This window comes from Nicotiana attenuata, unplaced genomic scaffold (genome assembly GCF_001879085.1).
Source record: "Nicotiana attenuata strain UT unplaced genomic scaffold, NIATTr2, whole genome shotgun sequence".
In the NCBI taxonomy this organism is placed as follows: Eukaryota; Viridiplantae; Streptophyta; class Magnoliopsida; order Solanales; family Solanaceae; genus Nicotiana; species Nicotiana attenuata.
In genome coordinates, this window is record NW_017671324.1 from 116,109 (window position 1) to 142,480 (window position 26,372).

Below are 26,372 nucleotides of genomic sequence, written 5' to 3' on the forward strand. Positions count from 1 at the left end.
CAATTGTGATTGCAATTGATTCAAATTGACAGAAACTTAAATGAATGAGGAAGAGAAATTTTTGGATCGATTTGAGCTTCGATTCTGAGCTCAAGGCTCTAATACCATGCTAAACTTTATGGGAGAGGAGCCGTGCCTGAGCTTAGGTTAATGAAGAGAAGAAGAGAAGAAATGAGAGTAGAGAGAAAAAGCAGAGAAGGAATGAAAAATAGTAACTGCTTCTCATTAATTCTAAAAATGATGTACAATGATATGTGTATATATTTACACGTGAGTTTATCACCTACCTACTTAACTAATCTAGCTAAGTGTAAATAGACTAAAATACCCTTCAAGCTTTAAGTCACTCCTCTTTCCTCAACAGAGAAAGGTTGCAGCTATAGCAAGGATTCAATGTAGCAATTCTACCAATAAATATAAACTACTACTTTAATTAAGCTGTATTACCCTTTTACTCATCAAATTTGAAATTTTAGACATATTCCTTTCTAAACTTGTCAGAATTCCAGAAAATTTTGTCGGAGTTTCAGAGGAGAAATGTTGGTGAACTGTCTCTCACAAGAAAAATTGCCCAGCGAAATTGAATATTGTTGTCTTTTTGCACTTTGGCACCATTTCTTCTTTGCTCCTTCATGGCCGGCTCCCAGTTCCCGCCATAAAATTATTCAGAATATCCATTCAGAATATCCCAATTATACTGTAAATATTCCCCTCTACTCTTTCTCAATGCCCCCCAGAAAAATTTTTGAGACACAATTTTTCTTGGCCCCAAATTTGATTTGTCCATCTCTCATTCTCACGTTTGTTTGATTGTTTCATTCACTTTTTCTTTTTTACACCTTTATATGTGCTTGATATTTCTCACTAACTCTATTAATTATAACTTTCAGTTGTTTTGAATAACAAAAGAGAGAATAAAACTGCTACTCCATATATTTTTGTGTGTGTTGGAAACTTGAATTGCAAGAAATGGCATCATCTATGAGTAACAATAATAGCCATACAGACGGTGAGAGTCTAATAACAGGTCGTATTGTTATAGCTTTAGATGCGACAAAGGATCACTTTGAGCAGGAAATCAAGCAAACTATCAATGAGATCAGAGCACAGGGTAACATTCTTCACGCGGGCGATACCATTATTGTGCTTGGGATTTTGCATAAATATCTACATCCTAGTGAGTGCCTGCCTCACCTTTTGCAATTACTATCGCAGTTTCTATTTGAAGATTGCTACTACTTTTTGGTGCTTGACTTGAAGGGTGATCGCACATCTTTGACTAGATTTTGCGACAGTAAAATTTCTAATATTGACATCATTAATTGCCATTTGTATCATTTGGAAGAGGGCATGAATGAGAAGAGAAAAATATTACAAATTGTAGCTACCTTTGAATCAACATGGCATCCACATTTTGAGGGTTGTGCTTGACAAATTTTACTCAAATAATAAGGTCATTAGTAGTTTTCTATTCCCATGGATTTTCATAACTCTACAGACGATGATGAGTCCTCTGAGCAATATGATCTAATTTCAGACTCAACTCAAACTTTTGAAGTCATTATATCGGCCTAAAGTTTTATACGGAGATGCATTCTGATTTCTGTGAAGTTGCAATTTGACCTATGAGATGCTATTTTCTCCCTTTAGAATATGTCTAACACTTTGTAGTGTGGTTCTTAAAATTTCTCTCCTCTAAAAGTGTCTGGAGAAAAGATCTGTAGGGCCTTAAAAGATGGTACGTGAACATAAAATTCTGCAGTTGTACATGTAGAAATTGTTCATGAACTTGATGGAGTATGATGTTGGTGTATTATTATGTTTAATCTTGCATTTTCTGTGTTGTACACCTTATAAACTAGTTTCTTAAGAATGAACAACAAATTTCTACTTTCTTCACTTGTCCATTAGTTCCATGACAAGTAAGCAAGGATATATCTTCTAGCATTTTCCTCTTTTTATTGCTTGCTAATGCCTTATAGAAGCTTTCAATTTTCACCATTTCCCGTTCACCAAAATGAACTCTCCGTTTTGATAGCTAATGGGTTCAACTAGAATGGTTTTTGTCATCAAGAATTGGTTCTTGTTTATCGCTGCTAAGTTATGACCAGTCACTTTAGTGGGGAGCCATATTTTTTGGTTCACGAAAGCTTAGAACTCCAGTAGTACTATGCATGATTCCTCTTTCCTGTGACTGTTGAAGTGCATATAAGGAATACATAGTTTCTACATATTATGCCATTTTTATGGTCAAGGGGGAACTGTGGTAGACCAGTATTAGCTGAATAATTAGCATTCAAGACATTATATTTTTAAAGTTATGGGTTTATATCTACTATTTTTGAAATTTTAATGAATTTTTATATATAAATTTTTACTCTGCGCATGGGTTCAATTGAACCCGGTATTAGTACAATACACACGCCCCTCTGTGCGATTGACAACTATATCATTGCTCATGTCTTTAGCTGACTTCTTATCTTGTATGTTATACATCCTTACAGTATGGGTTGCTCACTCATTTTTGTGCGCAGTGGGTTATCAAATGGAAGCAGAGCCACTGTCCATTTTTGGAACTCACAAACGTGAAATTGAAAAAGAGGTAACAAAGAAGGTTGATACATATGTGAACATGCTCATGCAAAGTGCCCAAGACTGTGAAGGTGAAGGGGTAATATATACAACTTAATCCTAATAATAGCTCTGTACTGCAAGCAACTGCTAATTGATATATCTTAGAATGTGGCTAGAAGTATCCATAGAAGCCACCCTTTTTGAAAATCCTGGAAACTTTTACTTCCCACTGGCCTAGCAAGTTTGCTTCACTCTGGAGGCATGTGGTTGAGTCTGATCTACTACATTACAGTATTTTGGAGTTTGTTCATATCAATATGTTAGCATATCAATAAAATCTCAAAAGTAATCTGATGCAGGACAGATTAGCTTTTGAGATATTATTTCAGATATTCACAGTAGGAGTAGATATTACAGCTTCCAAAGTATTTGAACTTGGTTTAGAAACTGCCTTTTTTATATTGTCTTAACCTCAATTATATAGGGGGAACAACGCCCACATAGAGCCCAGTTACATAAGGAAACGGCGATTAAATGAAAGTGCAAAAGAATGTTAATCACCGGTTCATCAACATATAAACTGGAGTCCATCTTAATAAAAATCACACTCTAACACTGATTCAGCCTGTAGGATTTATGAATCTTGAAGTAAAGTAACTGAAATAAAGAGTGGCATAGTAGCAGAAATAGAAAGATGATCGTCCCATCCTGATTTGATAAGACAATATTAAAAAGCAGTTTATATAGTTTGTATCATCCCCTGCTTAATCGTTTATAATTTGAGAGCTATTATCTTACAAGGTAGATGATATGAGCTGCCCGCATTCTATATATTTTGAGGTTTCTCCAAAAAAATATTCTTAGGATATCCATGGGTTCTTCCTTTATCCAGCCAGGCGGAATATCTTTGAATTCCATGATCTTCTTGGAATGGTCTTCTTATTAGCATGCAGCTGTAAGCAGCTGGATGGAGTAGAATTTTAATTGAACGCCCAATCTATTCTTATACTTGTCTTTCTAGCTATCTCATCTCATTATATTTCTGTCCACTGCAATGCATTTTATTTTTTATATATATTTATATCCCTTTTAGTTTTGTTCTTACTACTAATTACGATAAATTTTGCTTAGGTTGACATTGAAGTCAAAATTACTGCTGGGACTCCAGTAAGGAAGGTGGTTGTACAAGAGGTTATAACTATCGATGCGGCATGTGTTGTACTAGATAGGTATGTTCTCTGATGTTACCATGGTAATTCCAGTTCCTGCAGTTTGCATGCCGTCTCTTTCATTGGGAGCTAAAATATCTTTTTAATAAGATGGAGAAATTAACATGGATCATCTGTTATGACAACATTGCAATGTGGTTGTTCCATAGAAAAGGAATCCATCCCGGCATCATGAGACCGTTTCGTAATCTGAATGAGTAAATAAATATATCTCTTCCCATCCTCCAAACCATTATGATCAGTTGGAACCTTAAGTATCGCAAAACTGAGCATCTTTGCTCAGATTAGGTTTTTAACTCTTCCTTTAAGGACTTATTGATAATTTTCATTTAAGGAACTATTTGAATGGCATTTTGTTCTATTGTTCGTTGAGTAGCTTTGATTTTGGTCCACCAGTATTTAAGGGATACAAATGGATCTTCAGGGAATTGGCATGGACCCTTGTTTGGAGTTTTTCTATTCTTCTGCATTGCTTTTGTCACAAGATGTTCCATCTTTGTTTACCCTGTCTCTCTACTTTTTTTCTGATTAAAAATGCACAAATAAGTCTATCCCTGTTAGTCATAAGGCTGATTTGTAGAATTGGGATTTTACTCTGTATAGATTATTATGTTTAATGTTTGCGGATGGATTATTAATATCGTGTGATTGCAATATATTTTGTTGCTTATTGTGGTTGGAAAATCAGGCTTCTGTTTGCAATGATTTTGCTCCTTAGTTAGAAGAAGAGAAAAGGGAAGTTGATAATTCAAAAACTTTCTTAAAGCTTGGTTTTATTGAAAGGAAAGGAACACAACAGACTTTCTCAACATGAAGAGATAAAATTAGCCACTAAGCATGATGCTTAGTGGTACTCGCTAAAAGAACATGAAGAGGAAATGTAACTTAAGTCCATGAAACTAGTCCCTCGACACGCTGATGGGATCATGAATATTTGGTTTCATGAAGATAACAGCAAATTTAAGTTATTGAATTAAAAAACTACGTGACATCCACAATATGCATGCATGTACGAAAAGGTCCTGCCGCTATTAAGTAGAGCTGGGTCGATGCACGTTCCCTCAGTCCAAGATAGGTCTTTGTTTGTTCCATATCTGGTGCTTCTGATGTTGATTTCTGAGCTTCGTAACTACTGTCTGATACAAACAGAAGCGCATAAATCTAAAGCTCTATGATTTTATCAAAGGTGGAACAATGTCTTGCAAACTTCTTCTCTTATTTGACTTGAGAAAAACCATGTATTTTCTATTTGTTACCAGAAAGTCAGCACTAATCCTTGAGAATTCAGCCTCCCTGGTTAAATCTGTACTGATGTGCTTCCAACTTTGGATCTTTGAAAAACCATGTCCGCATTTTTGTAGTTGTTACTAGGAAGTCAGTACTTATCTTTCAAAAGTAAGCCTCTTGGATTAATTTTTATGTCATCATATGCTTCCTATGTTGGACCTATGGTTTATATGTTTATTGCCTCTATATTGCTGATAGGATCTCATGTTTGTTTTACTCTATGACATTGTTTTCTATTCTCTAATTATGACAAGGTTAAACCCTTACAGGTACCTCAGGCGGGATTTGACGTATTACCTTAAACACATACCTTGCAAAGTTGCATTAATCAGTGATAACTTGTTTGTGAAGGTTATGAGACCTTATTCCATAATTGATGCGGACAGCATTGAGAATAAGTTATACTTTTCTTTGTCCAAGCAAGTACCCTTGGCACCTCCTCCGTCTGAAGAGAACACAGAGCAGTCTGTTATTTCAATGAACTACTCTGGTTCCGTGGAAAGCTCCGAAATTGCAAACAATGAAATGGTGACATACAAACAACCGGAGAATAGCACTTCACTCGAAGATTTTAGTGCCAATCCTATGCAAGAAAGATCAGGTGAGCTAGCATGATGATTATTGTGAGAATACACATGAGAAAAATCTATTATTGATGTTAATTGTAATACAATGAACCCTATTTATAAGTACACATAATATATAACCTACTCCGATTACATACAAGACTAGGACTAATTACATATATATTCACATAGCTATTCTGACATATTTGGTACATATATAACTAATATGAGGACCAGTGAGGGACTTGGTGAAAATATCCACAAGCTGATCATTCGACTTGACAAATTTTGTAGTAATATCTCCTGAGAGTATCTTTTCTTTGACGAAGTGACAGTCAATCTCAATGTGTTTAGTTCTCTCATGGAACACCGGATTCGATGCAATATGAAGGGCAGCTTGATTATCACACACAAGTTCCATTTGGCTGATTTCATCGAATTTCAAACTCCTTGAGCAACTGTTTGATCCAAACTAGCTCACATGTTGCCATAGCCATTGCTCGATATTCTGCTTCTGCACTAGACCGAGTAACGATATTCTATTTCTTGCTCTTCCAAGACACCAAGTTACCTCTTACTAAAACACAATATCCAGATGTAGAACGTCTATCAGAAGGTGATCCTGCCCAATCAGCATTTGAGTATCCAACAATCTGCTCATGGCCTCGATCCTCAAACAATAGTCATTTGCCTGGAGCTGATTTATATACCGAAGAATGCGGACAACTGTATTCCAGTGACTATTACAGGGAGAATCCATAAACTGGCTCACAACACTCACATGGAGAATCCATAAACTGGCTCACAACACTCATAGGAAAGGAAATGTGAGGTCTAGTCACTGGAAGATAATTCAATATACCAACCAGCTGCCTATATCTTGCAAAATCGCTAAGTGGCTCCCTCTATCCTGGTAGAAGTTTAGAATTTGGATCCATAGGAGTGTCAACAGGTCTACAGCCTATCATTCCTGTCTCCTCAAGAATGTCTGAGGCATACCTCTGTTGTGTGATCATAATACCTGAGCTAGACTAAGCGACCTCAATACCTAGAAAATACTTTAATCTGCCCAGATCCTTAGTCTGAAAGTGCTGAAAGAGATATTGCTTCAACTTAGTAATACCATCTTGATCATTGCCGGTAATAACATTATCGTCAATATAAACCACTAGATAAATACAGAGATTTGAAGCAGAGTGCCGATAAAATACAGAGTGATTAGCTTTACTACGCATCATGCCAAACTCCTGAATAACTGTGCTGAACTTATCAAACCAGGATTGAGGAGACTTCTTTAGAGAATAGAGTGACCGGCGCAACCGGCATACAAAGCCACTAGACTCCATGTGAGCAACAGAACCAGGTGGTTACTCTATATAAACTTCATCCTCAAGGTCACCATGAAGAAAAGCATTCTTATTGTCCAACCGATAGAGAGGCCAATGGCGAACAACAACCATGGATAGAAAAAGGCGGACTGATGCTATTTTAGCCATAGGAGAGAAAGTATCACGGTAATCGAGCCCAAATATCTGAGTATACCCTTTGGCAACAAGACGAGCCTAAACTCGATCAACTTGGCCATCTGGACCAACTTTGACTGCATACACCCAACGACAACCAATAGTAGATTTACCCGAAGGCAGAGGAACAAGCTCTCACGTACCACTTGTATGTAAAGCAGACATCTCGTCAACCATAGCCTGTCGCCATCCTGCATGAGACAATGCTTCACCTATAGACTTGGGGATGGAAACAGAGAAAAAAAAAGATACAAAAACATTATGGGCTGATGACAGACGATGATAACTTAAACCGACATAATGGGGATTAGGATTAAGTATGGTTCATATACTTTTGTGAAGTACAATCAACTGACTAGGAAGAAACAAGTCTGCAGTAGGAGCAGGGTCAGGTGCATGATGTGAATTAGCTGGGCCTGATGCTGGGCGCGGACTACGATGATAAGTCAAGAGTGGTGTTCCTGTGGCTGGGGATCTAGGAGGAGTAACACTAGATTCCTCAACGGTTGGTAACTGTAAGACTTCTATGGTTTAGAATATAGGAGTTATAGGTGGTGGGGCTGGAGCTAGAGTTGGGGCTGTAGGTGATGGAGCCGTGGAGGAAGGTGAAGGGGAAATAGTGACTGAATCTCCAAAAGATGAAACTGGTAGCACCTCAGAAATGTCTAAGTGATCTGCTAGGCCTGTAAAGTATGGCTGAGTTTCAAAGAAAGTAACATCAGCAGACATAAGGCACCGCTGGAGGTCAGGTAAGTAGCATCGATATCCCTTTTACGTTCTCGAGTAACCTAGAAATACCCACTTAAGAGCACGATAAGCTAACTTATCTTTTCCTGGAGTAAGGTTATGAACAAACCATGCGTTCCCAAAGACACGAGGTGGAAGGGTGAGTGAGGAAACAACACAGAGAATGGAACTTGATTTTGGATAGCTGAGGATGACATACGATTAATAAGATAACAAGATGTGAGAACTGCATCCCCCAAAAACGCAACAGAACATGAGATTGTATGAGTAGGGTACGAGCAGTCTCAATGAGATACCTATTTTTTCTTTCCGTTACCCCATTTTGTTGAGATGTGTATGGACAAGATATTTGATAAATGATCCCATGAGAGTTCATAAACTACTGAAATTGAGAAGATAAATACTCTAGGACATTATCACTACAAAATGTGAGGATAGAAACCCCAAATTGATTTTTGATTTTAGTATGGAAAGTATGAAAAATAGAAAACAACTCAGATCGATTTTTCATCAAGAATATCCAAGTGCATCTGGAATAATCGTCAATGAAACTAATAAAGTAGCAGAATCCCAAGGTAGAACTGACCTAACTAGGACCCCAAACAACTGAATGGACTAAAGTGAAAGGTGACCCTGCTCGATTATATCAGGACGTCGAGGGAAATGGGAGCGAGTATGCTTACCGAGTATACTCACACTCTAGAATAGACAAATGCAACAAACCAGGTACCATTTTCTGAAGTTTTGACAAACTGGGATGTCCCAGCCGTTTATGTAATAAATCTGGTGAATCAGTAACAGAACAAGCTGTTGATGTGGGTTCGTGTGATTTAACAAGAATAACGTAATAAAGTCCATTTGATTCATGCCTGGTACCAATGATTCACCCCGTATTGCGTTCCTGTATAAAAACAATGTCATCAAGAAATAAAACAAAACATTTAAGTGATTTGGTTAAACGACTAACGGCTATGTGATTAAAAGGACTATCGGGAACATAAAGAACTTAATCTAAAGGTAAGGAACTCGACTTGCTTAACCTATTTTAGTTGCAATGGTTTGAGACCCGTTCGCCATTGTGACTGTTGGAAGAGATTGAAAATATAAAATAGTAGTGAAAAGAGATTTATTACCAGAAATATGATCAGACACACTTGAATCAATGACCCAAGAATCGGAGGATGGAGATTGGGAGACACAAGTCACGCTATTACATGTTTGAGCAACTGAAGTTGTCTCTGAAGATGTCTGTTTACATGCTTTGTATTGAAGTAACTCAATATAATCTGGTAGAGAAACCATCCAACTATTCATAGTATTGGATCCCATTTCGCTACAATTAATTTCTCAAATTCTTGACTAAACATTGTAGGGTTAACTTGAAATAGTGGAAATCAGTAACTTCTGGGGAAAAACTGAAGAAATATCTGGGGAAAACTTTGTTCACAGCACAGAAAAAGGACACTATTTTACACCGAAAAACACTGTAGCTCGGCTGAAAATTCCAAAGTTGTCGGAATCTGTCGGAAATAGTACTGGTGGACTCGGAATTGCCGTGCGAGTAAGCTGTCGTGAAGGAAGTTTGTCGGAATCTGGCTGGGAGGGGTCTCACGCGCCCGGCACGTGCATAGATCTCGCCGGAAAATTTTCAATCTGGCCGGCGCGTGGGTAAGAATTTTCCGGTGGGGTTTCCTAGGGTTTGGTCGCGGGACTACGGCGGACCTTGTGGTGGTGTTGGTTTGTGCACAACACTGATAAATAGTGAATTTGACGCAAACAGTCACTTAGGTCACCGGAAAATTGCTTTGACTGAGTTCTTTTTTCCCGGATGTCGCTGGAATGACATACAACGATCTTTTCTTACTAATGCTCTGATACCAGGTGAGAATGCACAGAAGAAAAATCTATTAGTGATGTTAATTGTAATACAATGAACCCTATTTATAAGTAAACATAATATATAAACTAACTATCACATATACGACTAGGGCTAATTACATATATATTCATATAGCTATTCTAACAATAATTTTAAAAGAAATGCAGCCATTTGGGTACTATTACCCATGACTTTTGATATCAGTGGCATGTGTATATCATTAACCTTGTTTAGTTAGATTTTTCCTTCCTTTTCTTCAATATCCTTTAAGGGACATGTAAAACAACTCATTTATTCTAATGTTAACATGTAGGCCTATACGCCGTACCCCTGAATGAACAAAAAAAAAGCCTGATATTTTTAAATTTCTAGCATAAAATCTTGCTGCTGTTGTTACAAAACTTCATTATGACACTCATGCTCACATGAAACAAATATTACCATAGTGAAGTTATTCCTTGTTGTGTGGGTTGAAAGGTATCTCCAAGCCTTGTTTGATTCTATATTATTGTTCATGGATACTAATTCTGGTTGTAAAATTAGCCGGTTCTTCATTTTTTGGGAAAATGGATTATTGTTCTTGCATATGAACTACTCATTAAGAATTTGGTAAATCATCGGCTTTTGGTAGTGGTTCTTGTGCTGATAACTTTAAGTTGCGGATGTGCAGTGACATCATAAGAGGAATTCTCAACGATATCTTCCCTTTCAGTTTTCATGGTTTTAAAAGACCTTCTGTTTCCTGAAATGTTTGTAGTCCTATTGTAGTTTGGATTCCTACTCAACATTGTAGGGAAGAGGTAAGAAGAGGAATACTAAGAAATATCTTTCCTTCCAGTTCTCATGAGTTTAAAACAGGCTTTTTCTGTTTTCGGTGTTTTTTAAACTAGTTGAATTATATAAATCTGTTATAGTATTGGCCTCCTTGATGTTGATGAAAGATGTAACAATCTCTAGTGTAACACTGTAAGGCATTTGACACAGAGTAGGGAGTCGTCTCCTGTCCTTCGTGCTTTAATTGTTTAAAATTTTTGACAGGTAGGTCTGCCAGAGAGGACATGAAGCATTCAATTCCTCCTGTTATTCAGAAAGAACGAAAACCACCTACATCAACGAAATCCTCTAATACACCATTTCTTTGTATTGCTTGTGGAGCAAAGACAGAACTATATATCAAGGATTCAATGAGATTCAGTTTCTCAGAGATACAGCTGGCAACAGATGATTTTTCGAAGGATAATTTGCTTGGAGAAGGTGGATATGGTCGTGTATATAAAGGTCGGTTAAAAGACGGTCAGGTCATTGCTGCAAAGGTGCGGAAGGAAGCAAGTACACAAGGGTTTTCCGAGTTCCATTCTGAAGTTTATGTTTTGAGCTTTGCACGTCACAGAAACATTGTTATGCTTTTGGGTTATTGCTGCAAGGAAAATGTTAACATCTTGGTCTATGAATACATCTGCAATAATTCTCTTGAGTGGCACTTATTTGGTACGTATAATTATGATAGTCAAATATTAGTCCAGCAAGATAAAGCGCAAGATAAATAGTTATTTGGGGTAATATCTTGGCAGAGAATACAGAAAATGTCCTTGAGTGGCATCGCAGATATGCTATTGCCATCGGCACTGCAAAGGGCTTGCGTTTTCTGCATGAAGAATGTCGTGGAGGTCCAATTATTCATCGTGACCTGAGGCCTAGCAATATACTGCTCACTCATGACTTTGTTCCCATGGTAAATCTAAACATTTTGATTCTCACACAGAAACACTATTAGTATTGTTAGACTAACAGAATGAACAGATAATTTGTAGTTACCACACCCGTCCCCCCCTCGCCCCTCTGCTTCTGTTCCTCCAAGCTGGACTGAGACCTGAATAAAAACACTTGAGAAGCTAATACTAATTCCATTCTTAATATGGATAATTCCATTTGTTTTCATTTGTCATAGATAGGTGACTTTGGCCTGGCTAAGTGGAAGACAGACGAGGATAAGATTTACACGAGGATACTTGGCTCATTGGGGTGTGAACAATTCCTATACTTCATTGCATACATAGATGACAACTTTGAGTCAGATATCCACCAAAATCTTTTCTTGCTTCATGCAGATATTTGGCTCCTGAATATGCTGAAAACGGCATTGTGTCTGTAAGAACTGATGTCTATTCATTTGGCATTGTTCTTATACAACTAATTTCAGGACGCAAAGCCGTAGATTCAATGAGAGAGGGCCATCACTCCCTTAGACAATGGGTATGTTCTCTGGGCTTTCGTTTCTTGGGACCACAGTCAGATTCGATTCCTTCAAAGATCTAGCTAGATTAGGGAACTTTCATTTCTAAATTTGAGTGGAATTTAACGGGAAGTTGATCTTTCGCATTTTCAGGCAATTCCACTCATTAAAAGGCTTGCATTGCACGAGCTCATCGATCCTCGCATAGGTGACTCTTACGACACATATGAAGTGTACCACATGGCTAGAACAGCATTCATGTGTGTGCAGAATGACCCTGAACTGCGCCCATCAATGGGAGAGGTAAATTTTGTTAATTTATGATGTTAATTTGTTGATGAACTGCTTAGTAATAGAACACTGAACATATCATCAGCCTATCAATCCATGTCAAAGATATTATTCATTTTGTTTTATGTTTCATATATAGAAGAGAAAGAACTAATTGATTATACATGAACTCTACTCTCCCGTAACCATAATAACTTAACTTTGGTAATGCAGTAACCTAATGTATACGACACAAATCTTGCTTGCTAAATATGGATGGAATATATTGTTTTGTGATTTTACTCTTAAGTGATGAAGTGGCTGGTTGCAAACACGAATGCAGGTCTTGCGTCTTCTTCAAGGGGAGTTGGAGCATCTCCACCAGATCGTGGAGCAGTTCATTCCACATTTTATTAGTAAATAGAAATGTGATCAGCCATGTTATGTTTTATTTGTCGCTACAACTGTCTTGGAATGTATTACATTTCTGTGCCCGCCCGGGTTAGGAAAAAGAGCTAATAATAATACATGCAATACTTTTTAACAGTTCATCTAGTACAAACTCGGGTTTATCTTGTATACTCTCGTATATTGAAGATGTTAGTTTGGTTTGGTATCATACTAGCTTATTGTATTACTTCCATCTACAACTAATAGCGTGAAATAAGTTTTGATTGACATGTAAATTGTAAGCCTTATATTATATTCTACTTACGAGAAAATGTGCTGCCAGTGACAAGAGCTGGAGTCATATATAATTGCTAGGAGAGTCACTTGGTCTGAAGTAATCTCCTTATCTGATTTCGTTTTACTTATAGCTTAATGTTTGGTTTCCAATGTAAAATTTCACATAACTTATGTATTCTCCATATATAACTAGTACAACGTTTGGCTTCTGATAATAGGTGAATTTAACTATAATCACGCCTTAAATAATCACCTTCTTGTATAGTTTTGATGGTAAAAGTGATAACAAAATGTTCCTATTAGTGCTTTTCATGATTTGCAGGTGATATATGATCAGGGAAGGCTAGGGAGTATTTTTGGAGTCAAAAATGAAGAAAAAGAGGCCAACTGTGAAATTCCCCAAGGAAACCACGCAAAACAGGCTTGAAGATTCAGAGGACTGGGTTGACCGCGGTTCCACCGCGACCGCGGTAGAACCGCGGTGGAAGATAGCTGCGGATAACTTCAGATTCAGAGAAGACATTTGGCCGCGGTTTGACCGCGACCGCGGCAGAACCGCGGCGGAAGCAGAAAACTTCAGGGACTAAAGTGTAAAACACGGGATTTTTAGACCTAAACCCTATTTTAAATACAAGCCTTCGCCCAAGAGAGGCATGTATTGAATTTTAGAGTATCTTGGCAAGGAAAATAATTGTGAGAGATAACCCAAAACATCTTTCTTCTTTTCTTTGATTTTTATTGCTAGTTATGATGAATTCTATCTTAGTTTGTTTTCCCATAGCCATGAGTAGCTAAATCCTTTGTCTAAGGCTTTGATGGAACCTATTGGGGGATGAACATCTTGTTTATGTAAATACAAATTGCTAGTTTCAATCTCTATTTGTTCACTTTGTGCTTGTTGTAGTTAATTGACAGGATCCTCAATTAGCTGTGCATATTTAGTGTGCATAACTTGGAAAAGAGTGCATATTTAGGTTATTGTTGAACAACACCACTCCCAAAGTATAAGAGGAATCTATAATTGCGGGTTTAAAGGCGGGATTAGGGATAACGAAGCCTTGGGTGTAATCTAAAGTGAATTGTGCTAAATAAAGTAAGCTAGTGTATCTCGGGAGAGTGTAATTAGTATATTACTGTGATTACTCGGGAGAGATTTACGGTAAGATGAGCGTTCATGATTAATAGAGATGTATTGGTAAATTTGTATGAGCATAAACAGAAGGGATTCTTTCAATAGGGGAAATCATTGCCTTTGCTTCTTCTCATCATTGTTTACAACCTTAGCATTTTAATTTACAGCTGTTTGATTTACTTGCAATCGTAGTAGTAAAGCAACCTTCAACTGTGATTCAAACATCTGGAAAACTGGTTCTGAAGAGTTTAGTGGGTCTAAAGATAGTGATTGATAGGTTAACTCTCTGTGGATTCGGCCCTGGGCGTAATACTCGGGTTATATTTGCAACGTCCGCAGAATCCTTTTTTCGAGGGTATAATTGGGCGTGATCAGCTTGTGCCCTTGAATTCCGCATAAGTTATACGGAGTTTTATACTGAAAATCAAATGTTCCATTACTAATTTTGGTGCAGTAATTTATATGATCTTACATGTACTCCTATTATTATACCAGGGATAAATATGTGATCAGAATACACATATAATAGAAATATGTGATAAAAAATATTTGAGATAAAAATGCCTTTAGATTAGGCAATCTATATATAATCCTTGTATGATAATTCATTGCATAAACAATCCTTTTAATATCATCCTAGCAGTACTACATCTTAAACCAAAGGGTGACAAGCAGAGGGGCGGATCCAACTTAGTAGGTGTAGGTTCCCGTGAACCCAGTAGTAACTTTTACACATATTCTATATATGTATTAAAATTTTTATTAAATGTTTATAAATATTTGATTGTGAACTCAATTGCTTATTGTATATTTATCTAAAAGCATTATAAGAATTCATAAACTTAAAATACTGGATCAGCCTCGGGTTACAAGCCATGAATATTCTTCCACGAAAAAGGTAACAACATGTGCTAAGGTGTACCTGAAACTGGTGGTTTGGCGTAGGCAAAGCTTTTTCTTTGGGAACTTAAATGAAAATATTCCCACTCTTTAAAGACTTGTCACATTGAAAAGACGCCTATATTGTGTAGATGTAGAAGAATAAATCGCCCTAAGAAGAACCTTCTATTTTAGAAATATCTGTACATTTGATAGTGGAAAATAAGAGGAAAAACAAAAGATCCCGTCCCTTGCGGTGGTTCTTTTTTTTTTTTTTTTTTTTTTTTTTTTTTTTTTTGGTTGAACCTTGCGGTGGTCTTAATTCCATGTAGAATGAATTATTTATTCTTTTTGAATGGAACTTTTATTACGAAATGTTGTTCTGCCAAAAGAAATGGCATTCTTTACTTAATTATTGAAGTACCTAGCAAATATTGGAAGAGTCTACGTAGGGGTGTACAAATAAAACAGGCAAACCATATCAAATCGATAATTTGAGTTAAGTCGCAAAAAAAATCCGACTATGATTCGGTTTGATTTGGTTTGGTGTTGAAAAAAAAAAGTCCGATCATAATTGGTTTGGTTTGATTTTAACTGAAAAAAGTAAAACCGAAACCAAACCAACCCGACATTATATGTATAGAAGTTTTAAATATATTTAATACATAAAAGTACTTATTTCAGTGTACTTTACAAATATTTCTTAAATTTTCATAGTTTTATCTTTTAATGTATTATTTTAAGTTCGGACTTATAGTTTTGAATGCTATAATAAATTTTATATGCTATAAATGGTAATAACTCAAATAAAGTCCAAACCAAAATCAAATCAATATAACGCTAACAAAAGACATTCAATTCAATTGTACTAGAAATGACCATAGTGTTGGATATCTATTTTTTTCCCCCATGGTTTAGATAAAATACATAACTTTTTTTAGTGTTTAGTCATGTAAATAATAGTACTTGTTAGTCGTACTTATTTTAGCAATTTAGTAATTTTAGATTATGTTCATGTTTACATGGCTTATTAATAATAATTTTATGCGATTTTATTATCTTTATTACGTATTAAATATTTAGTACAATGTCTTGACTCATCTCATATTTTATGTTATTTTCTTGAAAAACACCTTATATAATTTTGTCTTACTTGGATTTTTAAGAAATATATCTGGAGCACAAATTCTATATTTTGTGTTATGAAGACTTTATGAAAAAAAAAAACTCGAAAATCCGAGATTAAAAATTTAACTTTTATTGATTTGGTTTGGTTTTTAGATTTAATAATCCGCCACAATTGATTTGATTTGGTAATTGAAAAATCCGAACCAACCCGACCTATGTACACCCCTAAGTCTATGTTTGTATAATCACAAGATTAAGGTATGAGCTGCAAATCTTACTGTATTAACTTTTGGTCCTTGAGTTCTACTCTTTGTAGCTGTTTAAGTCCCTTGTTAAACGCTTTCCAAAGTCAAGCCTCTTGAATTTTGGCAACGAGATTCCAACATAAATTAAACTATTCTCTTAGTTTATTTTCCAAACAGTGACCATTATTTTGAGGCAGAAGAATAGACCAAAAGCAAAAGGGGAACTTCTCGTTGGAGATATTAAATTTAAAACCATATCATATGTTAAGAATTCGTTCATGTACATATATTAAATTATTCCAAATTAATCTAGTGCAGTATTTTAATTTGACAATGAAATAAGATAAAATAAATATAGGAAGAGAATATGATTCTTCTGCTGACTATCCATGAACCAAAGGGCTGTGGATGCTCAACATTTGAAAACATCCTCAAGAAAAAGTATAGCATTAGAGAGGACGGAAGTAGAAAACCCATTCTATTTATCTACCACCAAAAGGTTGCGGTAGAACGATAACTACTCTTCTGTCTTTAACCGGAGTTTCGGATTCTCATCCTGAAAATTGAATTGTCTTTGATAATAGGGATTACTTATTAATTCGGATTTCCTTGTGCAAGTCCAAATTAATCGGGATCCAAAGTAGGAACTAAGCACCAAATAAAAATGCCTATTTACCTAAATTATCGCTGCAAAACTTTCTTAAAATAGTCAAATAATTGTTCTTTATTGGAAGGGACAATAATGGAAACAACATCAAAGTTGCAACATGTACTAATATTTTCAATAAGATTTTGCTTTTATGATAAGTCTCATATGCCAATTAATACTTTAGGACTAGAGACATTACTTTTTGTGAAGAACAAAAGCCGTCATCCAAATAAGGTCAAAAATAATTAAAAGACAAATTCAAGATAGTGATGTCAAGTTGAAGTTGAGAAAGTTTTTTTGGATTTCTCACCTTCGGTACCCGCATTGGAGCCCGACTATTTCGGATTCGCGTCGGGTAGGTCCCATTCGGGGGTAGCTCTCCCTACCAAGGATTGACTCGAACTCGAGACCTCTGGTTAAGAGAGGAGCAGCCCCATCCACTGCACCACATCCTTTGGTGATGCCAAATTTCCTGAGTCTCTAAAAATAAATTAATTTTCCAGATATCGAAGCAAAACCAGCTAACCACAGAATATGCCTCCTCTACTTTGTTTCTTACGTCAAATTTTGCATTATTTCAGTCTCACAATACGTGAAGCTGAAGAAGTCCTCACGCATATTCACTCTGTTTCTTTCTTTAGGCCCTATAGCTTGTTTGTCCGAGATGAAAATATTAATTTATTTTGAGAAATACTTTTTCTACAAGTATAAGTACTTTTGAAAAAGTACTTACGAGAAAAAACAGTTTATGTTTGACTAATCAATCTGAAAGAATAATAATTTGTGTTCGGCTAAGCTTTTCAAAAATGATTTTAAGTATCAAATATGAATAAAGACATGAAGAGATTTACTTAATAGTTAACATAAGTAAATAAATATCTCAAATATTTATTATTAAAAAAACAATAATTAAGTTTATTCATTTTGTTTTAGTAAAATATGAAAATATAATTGAAAAGAATTTTAATTCTTTAAGATGATTTAAAATAAGTAAGGTTATTTTGGTATATACTATATTTTGTTAAGGGTATTTTTGGTTAGAAAAAAAAGTCAAAGCTACTTCAACTTCCGCTTCTGGGGAGAATCTACTTTTTTCTGCAACTCCAAAACTACTTTTGCTTCTTCCTCCTAAAAGCACTTTTTTCCCCAAAGAAACTTGGCCAAATACCTCAAGTTAAGGGGAAAAAAATACTTTTTGAAATAAAAAAAATTATGTTTGGCCTTGGAAGAAGCTCGACAAAACAAGCTATTACTCTCTGTGAAAATAATCCTAGTGGAGTATCTAATTTCGACCCGTTTGTGAATTAAAATTATTATTACAAAGATGGAAATTACCTTCTATAATAGTAAAATATAGTGCAAGTGGCTTTATTTACTGTTATCTCACTGTATCCAAAATCAGAAAATCAGAAAATATTATTTTAAGAAAACAAAACAGAAAAATTCCGAGCCCACAAGTTTTTTGTGTGTCCTTAAGGAATTTAATCCCCTCAGTATTGCCCAAGGTTTTGGATTAATTCCTCCCAGGATAGAACGGAAGAACTACTTTGTGATAGCGGCACTTCAAATCACAGAACTTCGGCGAACTCAAATGGCGAATCAAATCACACAAAATGCTTATATTTTTGCCTTTGAAAAACAATGCAGAATGCACAAGATAGAGGGGAGAGATATTCAGATTTCGGTGGTGGAAAATGAGGTTAAGCTTCTCTATTTATAGCCAACGAAGTTGAGTCCCAACAGGTGCAAAGGTGTTGTTCGTTGATAAGGTGTCGATTCCACAAAAATTATTTAAATTTCTATTGAATGGAACGTGTGGTCGCGAACTCGACCGTTGGAAAATAATTCCGCAATTTTCCAAATTCATATTTTTTTTGCGAAAAAATATTAGAAAAAAAATATTAAATGATGAAAAAGGAAAATAAATTTGGTCCAACAAAATATCAATTAATCATATCTATTGACCCAAGCCGAAGCCGAAGCCGAGCCGAGCGAGCGACGACGGCGCGATGCTCGGTCTCTTCTCAACTCTTTAAGAGCTAGAAAAAGTGCTTCCATATATAGGCACAAGAATTTTCCTCTTCCTATCCAATGAGGGACAAAGTTCCTTTGTAAAATGAACTATTTCAAAATTTTATTTTCCTCCATTTCTTTTCCCACCATTTTCCATTCACACCTATTTTGTTTTTATTAACAAAACCAAACAACCCCCCACATGAATGTGGAATGGCTATCGGAAACAAATATGCATGAAAAAATTGTGTGATTCGCAAGTAAGGATTAATCTCATCTGGATAAGTAGGTTTCCCTTTGAACTATCCGTAGTGAACATATGTCGGATATAATCGATCAATCGGTAGATTTGATATCTTTGAACCGTCGAACTTTGATGTATACCTAGATAGCCATACATCACACAATCAACCCTTAACTGCCTTTGATTCTCATTGTTGTGTTCGTTTCAGCCATGAACACCGCCTAATTTCATAAGTGCGTAGAGAATTGGCCTTACAATAATCTCCTTGAAGCGGCTTACACTTCACACTTACATATGTGATTCCTAAACATGTTATCCCGTAGATACACTATTTGATATACCCTGTATCAAACTTAGAAACCATTAAAAAGTCTTAACATTTTATCCTTGGTACTGAACATTGTCTTCATCATGAGAATGAACCAAAATTTTATTTGACAATGTTGAACCGTCATTAATGACTTTTTTTGATCTCCTTGAACCTAGATCTTGAGATCTCCAATCTTCTAGCTAGAATTACCGCCACAGTGACTTGTCCTCGGCTATAGTCCTATTCCCTTTGATGACTTCTCTACCGCCTCTCTAGGTAGGCCTTTTGTAAGTGGATATGATACATTATCTTTTGACTTTACATAATCAATTGTGATAATTCCACTAGAGAGTAGTTTTCTAACGGTATTATGCCTTCCTTGTATGTGACGAGATTTCCCAGCCCTTCTTATTGCCGTTTGACTGTCGCGATGTATGCATATAGGTGCCAAAGATTTGGGTCAAAATGGAATATCTTCTAAGAAATTCCGGAGCCATTCAACTTCTTCACTGGCCTTGTCTAAAGCTATAAAATCAGACTCCATTGTAGAGCCGGTGATGCATGTCTGTTTGGACAACTTTCAAGACACTGCTCCTCCACCAATGGTAAAAACGTATCAACTTGTGGATTTTGATTCTGTTGATTCGGTGATCCAATTTGCATCACTATATCCCTCAATAACAGCGGGATAATTATTGTAATGCAATGCATAGTCTTGGGTATATTTTAAATATCCCAAAACTCGTTTCATTGCTATCCAATGAGATTGGTCGGGATTACTTGTGTATCGACTAAACTTACTTATCGCACAAGCTATATCATGTCGTGTACAATTCATAATGTACACCAAACTTCCGAACACTCGAGCATATTCCAATTGAGACTTGCTTTGACCTCTATTCTTTACAAGAGTATGGTTTAATTCAATTGGCATTTTTGCAACTTTAAAGTCAAATATTTGAACTTTTCAAGTACCATTTTAATATAATGAGATTGAGACAAAGCTAGACCTTGAGGAGTCAGAAGGATCTTAATTCCCAAAATTAAATTGGCAACTCCTAAGTCTTTTATATCAAACTTACTAGTAAGCATGCGCTTAGTAGCATTTATGTTAGCAATGTCGTTACTCTTTATCAACATATCATCTACATATAAATAAACAATGACTACTTTGTTTGGAGTATTTCTTAATGTAAACACATTTGTCACACTCATTAATCTTGAAACCATTTGAAAACTTGTTTGGTCAAATTTCGTATGCCATTGTTTTGGTGCTTGTTTTAGTTCGTATAGTGACTTAACAAGTCGGCACACCTTTTGTTCTTTTCCGGGAACTACAAACCCTTCAGGTTGTTCCATATAAAATTCTTCTTCAAATCTCTATTTAAGAAGACTGTCTTCACATCCATATGATGGATTTGAAGGCCATACACGGCGGCTAATGCTATTAACACCCTGATAGATGTAATCCTTGTTGCAGATGAGTTTGTGTCAAAGTAATCAAGACCTTCTCGTTGTCTAAACCCTTTAACAACTAATCTTGCCTTATATTTGTCAATAGTACCATCAACTTTCATTTTCCTTTTGAAAGTCCACTTAGAACCTAAAGGTTTATTTCTTGGAGGAAGATCAACCAATTCCCAAGTATGATTACTTAATACGGATTCTATCTCACTATTGACTGCCTTTTCCAATATATTGCTTCCGAGAAAGACATTGCTTCTTTGAACGTTTGAAGCTCATTTTCCAATAAGAATGCCAAAACATCTGGTCCAAAAGAAGTAGTTTTCATTTGACGTTTACTACGTCTTGGATTTTCCTCATCAACAGTACTTGCGTTTGCTTTTTCCCAAGGTCACTTAGATTTTTCACTAATCAACTCACATTCCATTTTATACGGATGAATATTCTCAAAGAATTCAACATTATCCGATTCAATTACCATATTAATATGAATTTCAGAATTTTCTGATTTATGAACCAGAAAAAGATATGCCTTACTATTTGTTGCATATCCTATCAAAATGCAATCAACGGTTTTTGGTCCAATCTTTACCCTTTTGGGTTTAGGGACTCGCACTTTAGCCGAACACCCCCACTCTTTAAAATATTTTAAGTTGGGTTTTCTTCCTTTCCATTTTTCATATGGAATGGATTGCATTTTGCTATGGGGAACTTGATTGAGTATTTAGTTAGCTGTAAGAATAGCTTCCCCCCCACAAGTTCTGAGGTAAACCAGAACTTATTAACAAGGCATTCATTATCTCCTTTAACGTTCTATTCATTCTTTTCGCAATTCTATTAGATTTTGATGAGTGAGGGGCAGTTGTTTGGTGAATAATGCCATATTCCAAACATATTTTTTCAAAAGGAGATTCATATTCGCCACCCCTATCAATTCTTATCATTTTGATCTTTTTGTCTAGTTGCGTTTCAACTTCATTTTTGTATTGCTTGAATGCATCAATTATTTCATCTTTACTATTAAGTAAGTAAATATAGCAATATCTAGTACTGTCGTCAATAAAAGTTATGAAATACTTTTTTCTACCGCGAGATGGTATTGGCTTCATGTCGCAAATATCTGTGTGAATTAAGTCTAAAGAATTTGAATTCCTTTCAACTGACTTATAAGGATGCTTAACATACTTTGATTCCACACATATTGATATTTCGAGCTACTGCATTCAAACTTAGGCAATACTTCCAAATTAATCATTTTTCGCAAAGTTTTAAAGTTGACGTGGCCTAAACAATCACGCTATAAATTATTTGACTCAAGCAAGTAAGAAGAAGCTGAAATGTTATTCATATCAATGGCAATTACATTGAGTTTGAAAAGGCCCTCAGTAAGATAACCTTTTCCTACATACATTTCATTCTTACAAACTACAACCTTGTCGGAAACAAAAATACACTTAAATCCGTTCTTGACTAGAAGTGATGTCGAGACCAAATTCTTCCGCATTTCAGGAATATGAAGGACCTCATTTAGAGTCACAATCTTTCCAGAAGTCATCTTCAAATTTATCTTGCACATTCCTTTAATTTTGCAGTAGCGAAATTTGCCATAAAAATTGTCTCATCGGGTCCAGCGGGAGCATAAGTAGTAAACAACTCCTTGTTAGCACAAATATGACGAGTTGCCCCCGAATCAATCCACCATTATCTAGGATTTATGACTAGGTTGCATTCCGAAAGTATGTCACATAAATCGTCTATTTCATCATTCTTCTCAATCATGTAGGCTTGGCTTTTCTTCTTGTCCTTCTTTGGTGCACGACATTCAGCAGCCTTGTGTCCAACCTTTTCATAGTTGTGGCAATTACCTTTGAACTTCTTTTTTCTTGGGTAATTCTTTGGTCCAGACAGCTTCTTCTCTTTTTGCTCGTCGAAACTTTCTCAACAATATTTGCACCCATTATTGTTGAATTTCCACGAGACTTCTTTTTTGCAGCCTTGTTGTCCTCTTTATTCCTTAAGCGAACAATAAGGTCTTCCAACGTCATCTCCTTGCGCTTATGTTTTAAGTAGTTTTTAAAGTCCTTCCATGTTGGAAGCAACTTTTTAATAAATGCCGCAACTTGAAACGCTTCATTTATGACCATAACTACAATCATAAATTTAGAATTAATAATATAATCAATATCTTTAATAAAAATATTGATTCGATTTATACCTTCGGCGACAAGGTCATGAACGATGACATGCAGTTCTTGAACTTGAGTTATGATAGACTTACAGTCAACCATTTTAAAGTCCAAGAATTTTGCGGCAACAAACTTCTTAAGTCCAGCATCTTCTGTCTTGTACTTCTTTTTAAGAGTGTTCCACAACTCTTTCGAAGTTTCCATGACACTATAAACGTTGTACAAGCCATCTTCCAAACAACTCAATATATAATTTTTGCACAAGAAGTCAGAATGCTTCCATGCCTCCGTAACCACAAATCGTTCATTAGCCGGAGTCTCTTCTCCCAAGACCGGAATGTCCTCGCTGATAAAGCGCTGCACATTGAGTGTGGTCAGGTAAAAGAACATTTTCTGCTGCCAGCGTTTGAAGTCCACGCCGAAAAATTTTCCGGACTTTTCTGTCGGTGCCATCGCCGGTACAGGCGTTGTGCGACTTGAAAACGCCGTAGCCATTGCAGCATTAGTTGTTCCAATAGAACCGTTTTATTGTTCCGTACTTGTTGTCATTTTTCTGCAAAAAAAAATTGACACAAACAGAATTAGTATCTCGGTGAAGTTTTTATATCTTCAAACCGAATACAAACAACTGAGTAGAAAATCACAAGGATTTTAATCTCAGATTGAGTAGAAATCACAAAGACTTTAATCTCAAATTGGAGTAGAAAATCCGAATATTTTAATCTCCAAAACGGGAGTAGAAAATCACTACGATTTGAGTCTCCCAAAATAGTGAGTAAGATGAACACAGAAACAAATGTTAAATTCCTTAAGCTTGTTATCTCACTGTATTCAAAACCAGAAAATTAGAAAACGTTAGTTTAAGAAAACAAAACAGAAAAATTCTGAGCCCACAAGTTTTTTGTGTATCCTTAAGGAAATTAATTCCCTCACAGTTGTCACACCTCCTTTTTCCTGCACCCGCAAGGGTATAAAGGAGTTTTTCCAATTAAAGGACAATCCAAACGGAATTTATTTATTAAAAATTCGGAGTCGCCACTTGGGAGATTTATGGTGTCCCAAGTCACCGGTTGAATCCCGAATCGAGGAAGGCTTGACTCTGTTTAACAGTCTGCGAACCAGAAGTCCGAGTAAGGAATTCTATTAACCCGGGAGAAGGTGTTAGGCATTCCGGAATTCCGTGGTTCTAGCACGGTTGCTTAAACTGTTATAAATGGCTAAATATCTGATTTTAATACATGTTTTAATCTATGTGCTTTTTAACTTTGAACCGCTTTATTATTATTTTTTAAGAAAGATTACAACGCTATTTGAAATATATTTCGGGCCACGTCACATAAATGCACCCGTAGCCCATAACACATTTTATCTAACGTTGAGATTTGGATTTGGGTCACATAAATGTGCACCCGAGTTTAGGAAGGTAATATTATTTAAATGACGGGCCTAAAGCAACTAGCGTATTATTAACTTTGCGGGATGCCATGAAGTTCGCTAAATGGCACGTCCCGAAGTCTAAAATATTTTTAATATACTTAAGAGGGCCACACAATGTACTATTTTTGTTTGGCACGACGCACCTCATTTATTTTAAAGCCAACCTAAAGGACTACGATTTGCCTATTATGGATTGTCTCGGGCCCTGATTATTCGGCATATTTGAGAGGCCCAAACTCCTATGATTCAATTTCAAATCAATTAAGCCCGGTGACTGAACGCGCAAAGCAGGCTGAGGAGATAACATTTTTGTTGAAAAACAAACTGGGTTGCCTGGGCGTGTGACAGGCCCAAGGATCCAAGGCCACTTTCTTTAGAGCCTGTTAATGCTCTACTAGGCCAAGTACACGACTAATTCAACATAGAGGCATACCAATTTCAAATAATCTATCTTAAACAAACTCAAGGATGCTCTGAAATTTGGAAATAAACAAGCTGCTACTTCGAACTGTTTTTGCAACCTATCATGCCATTTTCAATTCATTCCTCTTAAGTGAAATTCTGTAAATTGCAGTGTGAATCAAACATAAGTGAACTAAACCAAAGAATCAATTTGACTTTATGCCTTTATGATTGTACATACTGATTTGAACTTCAATTATAGTCGATAGTGTTCTAGCTGAAATCTCTAAGTAATGTCACCTCCAAAATTAAATCAAACAAACCTACAAATAACAACGATTATCCAAACAACATTTCCAAAAACTAGTCCTAGTTCGTGTCATTTTTTTAACCTTATGAGTTAACTAACACCCGAAATTATTATACTAAACACAAACACAATACTAATAGTTCAAATGAGCAAACACAAGCCTGAAGCTCATCTATCTAATACATGTCCAATGCAGCCCAGTTTTATTACATAATCTAACACTAAAATCCATTATACAGTCCAGAATCAGTCTAGTTATACAAACGACACAAAATTTCAAGTAAACATGACTGTTTTACACATTAAAACCAAACAGAAACGAAATGAATTCAGAGATCAACTTCAAACAGCACTTTACTTCATTTCCATAAGCTTGAGGGCTACAGAACATGAACCTGGATGTTCGAAATGTAAGACGAAGAATAAGAAGTCAGCAGCAATAACGAGCAGAGATCAAATGCAGCCCAGAGAAGTTCAGCAGCCAGAAATGTTTTAAATCACCAAACATAACCAATAGATTTACCCAAAATAGCACCAAATAAACCAGAAGTGAGCCTAGCACATCAATACACTCAACAGATAACCCACAGTCAACTTGAACTAATCAGATCCAATGCACAGATGATTCGAACTGCCTTCAAACTTCAGATTTTGAACAGAATTAGGAAAATTAAAGTGGTTTTTGATCCTAACTAAGCTAGAAAGTTGAATTCAATGCTGGAATTTGAAATCAACCTAAGGAAAAAGTAATGTAACAGTTTGTTTTTTGATTTTCTGTTGTGTTTGTACTTTTTTTTTGAAGATCTAAAAGAGTTTTTGAATTTGAATTTCAAATTCAGCTGATGGAAACTATAGACTATTTTTGGGGGGGGGGGGTAACTTTTGGAGGTTTCCACTTTTGGGGAATTTTCTGGTCTTCCAAACTTGTTCCCTAAGGTCACTAGTCATGCCTTTTTATAGGCAGAAGGGGCAAGAAAG

General features: G+C 36.0%; 2 protein-coding genes across 2 annotated transcripts; one reads left to right on the top strand and one right to left on the bottom strand.

Annotated features, from left to right (window-relative positions):
* The first annotated feature begins 403 nt into the window (after positions 1-403).
* On the top strand, positions 404-13,035 carry LOC109207573 (probable receptor-like protein kinase At5g18500). The gene is made up of 10 exons (XM_019370512.1): positions 404-1,177; positions 2,535-2,671; positions 3,706-3,803; positions 5,360-5,691; positions 10,844-11,293; positions 11,377-11,537; positions 11,754-11,827; positions 11,914-12,058; positions 12,192-12,341; positions 12,652-13,035. The coding sequence occupies exons 1-10, from the start codon at positions 970-972 to the stop codon at positions 12,730-12,732; spliced, it is 1,836 nt and encodes a 611-aa protein (XP_019226057.1). The 5' UTR covers positions 404-969; the 3' UTR covers positions 12,733-13,035.
* Positions 13,036-22,760: 9,725 nt separating this feature from the next.
* On the bottom strand, positions 22,761-23,740 carry LOC109207567. The gene is made up of 4 exons (XM_019370505.1): positions 23,508-23,740; positions 23,275-23,453; positions 22,994-23,205; positions 22,761-22,901 (listed from the first exon to the last, which is right to left on the bottom strand). Exons 1-4 carry the CDS (start codon positions 23,738-23,740, stop codon positions 22,761-22,763), a joined length of 765 nt encoding a protein of 254 aa, XP_019226050.1.
* Positions 23,741-26,372: the final 2,632 nt, after the last annotated feature.